Source organism: Camellia sinensis, chromosome 3, assembly GCF_055761805.1.
Source record: "Camellia sinensis isolate YWXY chromosome 3, ASM5576180v1, whole genome shotgun sequence".
NCBI classification, from domain to species: Eukaryota; Viridiplantae; Streptophyta; class Magnoliopsida; order Ericales; family Theaceae; genus Camellia; species Camellia sinensis.
The window spans coordinates 217,409,579-217,413,936 of NC_138963.1; the positions used below are offsets into that span (position 1 = coordinate 217,409,579).

At 38.6% G+C, this 4,358-nt stretch overlaps 1 protein-coding gene across 1 annotated transcript; it reads right to left on the bottom strand.

Moving 5' to 3' along the window:
• Window positions 1-1,432: 1,432 nt before the first annotated feature.
• On the bottom strand, window positions 1,433-3,913 carry LOC145822230 (uncharacterized). Its single transcript, XM_082918842.1, has 4 exons — window positions 3,006-3,913; window positions 2,088-2,320; window positions 1,834-1,965; window positions 1,433-1,545 (listed from the first exon to the last, which is right to left on the bottom strand). Exons 1-4 carry the CDS (start codon window positions 3,911-3,913, stop codon window positions 1,433-1,435), a joined length of 1,386 nt encoding a protein of 461 aa, XP_082774968.1.
• Between the last annotated feature and the right edge of the window lie 445 nt (window positions 3,914-4,358).

Here is a 4,358-nt window from a genome sequence, read left to right on the forward strand (position 1 = left end):
AAGTTAAAGATAACTAATTGAGATCATTTATTCTAATTATTCAGTTCCGAGTCGAATTTTAATTCAACCTACCATAAATTCTTAATAATTCCAATTAACAGGTAAGACAAGTCAATTTCTTGATCAGATACCGATAAGCCATCAACTTGCAGAACAAAACAATAACATGAACAAATCTTTCTACGATGAACAAATATGAATACAAATAATGCAACACACACGTAATTAATGAAAATTCCCACTTTAATTACTTATTAAGCCTTCTTAATCATAGATTATACGTTAATCATGGGTCGGGGTTGTTACAGTCTTCCCCCCTTAAAGAGTTGGTTCTCCAAACTCGAATTACCTTCATTCTAGAAGAACATCGGGTCCAAAGGAAACAAATTAGGGTACCTTTTCATCATATCTTCTTTTGTCTCCCAAGTTGCATAAGTTCCTCCGTGATTTTGCCAATCAACTTTCACTAACGGTATTTCTTTGTTTCTCAATCTTTTGATCTGGCAATTCACAATCTGAATAGGCCATTCTTCATAAGTATAGTCGTCCTTCAAAAGCGTATGTGTTGGCTCAATAACATGGTATGGACTACGCAAAAATTCTTGGCGCATGGAGACACGAGAAACATTGTGCATTTGTTCCATCACCGGAGGTAAGGCTACCCGATATGTCACTGGGTTGATTTTCTCAAGCATCTCACATGGCCCAACATATCTCGGTGCTAGCTTGCGCTTTACACCAAATCGTGTCTGGCCTTTCATCGGAGTTATTTTGATAAACACATGATTCCCGACTTCATATTCTCTGTCTCTTCTTCAGACATCAGCATAACTCTTTTGCTAGCTCTGTGCAGTTTTCAAATGTTGCTGGATCAGTTCACTTTCTCAATTGTTTCTTGCACAAGCTTCGGTCCCAGCAATGGTCCATCACCTACTTCGGCCCAGAAAATCAGTGATCGACACTTTCTACCTTATGAAGCTTCATAAGGAGCCATACGGATACTCGAATGGTAGCTATTGTTATACACAAATTCAGCTAATGGTAAATAGGTTTCCCAACTGCCTTGAAAGTCCAGGGCACATATCCGTAACAAGTCTTCCAACGTCTGAATGGTCCGTTCAGATTGGCCATCTGTCTATGGGTGATAAGCACTGCTTAGCCTCAATTCAGTCCCAAAAGCTTGCTGTAGACTCTGCCAAAATCTTGAAGTGAACTTAGGATCTTTGTCAGATACAATAGATACTGGTAAGCCATGTAATCTCATAATCTCATTAACATACAAGTTAGCCAACTTATCCGCATTATACAAAGATTTGACAGGTAAGAAATGTGCGGATTTAGTCAAACGATCAACAATTACCCAGATAGAGTCCATACCTTAAGGAGAGTGAGGTAATCCCACAGTGAAGCCCATCGTGACATGTTTCCACTTCTATTTCAATATTGGAAGCGGCTGTAGCAATCCAGTAGGTCGTTGATGTTTAACTTTAACTTGTTGGCAATGTAAGTATCGAGCCACAAAATCTGCAATGCTTTTCTTCATTCCTGGCCACCAGAAATTTTGTTTCAAATCACAGTACATCTTTGTATTCCCCGGATGCATAGTAAATTTTGAATTGTGAGCCTCAGTCATAACGTGTTTCCTTAAATCAGAACAATCTGGTACACAAAGTCTATTATGAAATTTTAACACATCATTTTCAATCACGAACCCAGGCCTCGATTTTGACTCAATTTCATCGAAAATTTTCTTCAACAACTCATAGTCACGTTGTTTCTCTTTAATCTCTTCAATGATTGTAGGTTGAGCAGAAATAGAGGCTAAGATCCCACCCTGTTCACGCAACACAATTTCAATCTCATTCTCCTCCAGGTCACATAGCAACTCTTTCTGACCGGTGAGCAAACATGACAAATTCTTAATAGATTTTCGGCTCAATGCATCTGCAACGGTATTTCCCTTCCCTGGATAATACAAAACTTGCAAATCTAGTCCTTAATCAGTTCCAACCATCTTCTCTATCTCATGTTCAATTCCTTTTGAGTAAAGAAATATTTTAAACTTTTGTAATCAGTATATACTTTACAAGTTACTCCATACAGATAATGACGCCAAATTTTCAAAGCAAATACCACAACTGCTAGTTCAAGGTCATAAGTTGAATAGTTCTTTTCATGTGGTCGGAGTTGCCGAGAAGCATACGCATTCACTTTACCATTTTGCATTAGTATACATCCCAACCCTTTATAGAAAGCATTACTGTAAATTTGGAACCCATCAGTACCATTAGGCAAAGTTAAAATTGATGCAGTCACTAATCTGGTTTTCAACTCTTGAAAAGCTGATTCACACTAATCATTCCAATCAAATGGTGCGTTCTTCCGTGTCAACAGTGTCAATGGCATAGCAAGTTTTGAGAAATCTTTCACAAATCTTTTGTAGTAGCTATCAAGTCCCAGAAAACTCCTCACTTCTGACACATTGGTCGGTCTAGGCCAGTCCACAATAGCTTTAATTTTCTCTAGGTCAACGGAGATACCATTCTTGTTGATTACATGTCCTAGAAATGCCACATTATCTAGCCAAAATTCACATTTGGAAATTTTTGCATATACCTTCTTTTCCCTTAGGGTCTATAAAGCAGTTCTCAGATGATCTTCATGTTCTTCTTTGCTTTTATATATCATTGATGAACATAACAATAAACTCATCAAGGAATTGTTTGAATACTCTATTCATTAAGTCCATGAATGCTGCAGGTGCATTAGTTACCCCAAATGGTATGACTAAAAATTCATAATGCCTGTATCTAGTTTGGAAAGCGGTTTTCTCAATGTCTTCTGCTTTCACTTTTAATTAGTGATATCCGGATTTAAGGTCTATCTTAGAGAACACTTGTGCTCCTTGAAGTTGATCGAACATGTCATTTATTCGGGGTAGTGGGTACTTGTTCTTGACAGTTACTTTGTTCAATTTAGGGTAGTCAATACACAGTCTCAAAGACCCATCTTTCTTTTTGACAAACAACACTGGAGCTCCCCAAGGTGAGGTACTCGGACGGATGAATTTCTTGTCTAAGAGTTCTTGGAGTTGGACTTTTAACTCTTTTAGTTCAAAAGTCGACATTCTATAAGGAGTCATGGAGATAGGTTGTGTTCCAGGTACTACATTAATAGTAAACTCAATTTCCCTATCAATTAAGTCCTTGGGTAGGTCATTAGGAAACACATCAGGAAATTCAAAAACCACGGGAATAGTTTCCACACTTGCATTATCTAAAGACTCAGTCGATACACAACATAAGTAGCCCCGACACCATTTTCTCAACAACTTCCTGGTTTTCATAAATGAAATCAAATACGGTGGAGGAACTACTCCATTTCTAATGAAAACAAACTCAGGCATACCAGGTGGTTTAAACATTACAATTTTATTCACGCAATCAATAGTGACACAATATTTCGTCAACCAATCCATGCCCAATATACAATCAAAGTGATCATTGCTCAAGGGCAGCAAATCAACGTACAATGTCATATCACTAATCATAAAATCACATGCAGGATATACATAAGTACACATCATAGAACTTCCAGATGGTGTAGACACAGATAGTATGCAATTCATAGGTTCTAATGATCTAGTTAACTTTCGTGAAAAAGTATGTGATGCAAATGAATGCGTAGAACCAGAATTAATCAGCACGTAGGCATTCTGAGCATAGATAAGGATTACACCTGACACCACTAACTCAGTATTCTGTACATCCCCAGGCACTAGTGCAAACACTCTTCCTTGCCTTAGCGTTTCATTCCCGGTATTACCCCTGGCATTTGTTCTTGCATTTGCCCTCATTACAGGAACATATCCGATTGAACTTGCTGTAGGATGGTTAGCATTGTCGAACCTCATCGGACAGTCTTTAATCACGTGACCGGTCTTGCCACACTGGAAACATGCACTCGATGCACGATGACACGTGCCTTTATACTTCGTTCCACATTCTGAATAGGTTGGCGTAGACCCATTGCTTTGGCTTGAATTGCTTGAAGATTCGATATTTTGCTTTTTGTTCGTAAAGAATGAACGGCTTTTTCAAAAATTGGGTCTAGACCTTTTGCTTTTCCATTCTGTTATTGGTGCCTTGGCTTGTTTCATTACTGCCAGGGTGGCTCCCGCCATTGTCGCTCTATCTAAAACTTCCACATAGGTAGGCAATTTCAAGACGCCTTGTAGACACCCCATTTTTGACCGTCGTTAAGACTCGGACATCATTTCTTGTGCATTTGATGATTATGATTGCATATGTCCGTTTTGAGTGGTCGAAGTTCTCGATGAAGTGCCCTGCCTTTGAGCC

Coding starts and splice junctions, on each gene's coding strand:
- LOC145822230 (XM_082918842.1), bottom strand. CDS start 3,913: ATGAGGTTCGACAATGCTAACCATCCTACAGCAAGTTCAATCGGATAT. Junction 2,321..3,005: donor TTTGTCAAAAAGAAAGATGG/GTCTTTGAGACT, acceptor GTTGAAAACCAG/ATTAGTGACTGCATCAATTT. Junction 1,966..2,087: donor TTATCTGTATGGAGTAACTT/GTAAAGTATATA, acceptor TGTATTATCCAG/GGAAGGGAAATACCGTTGCA.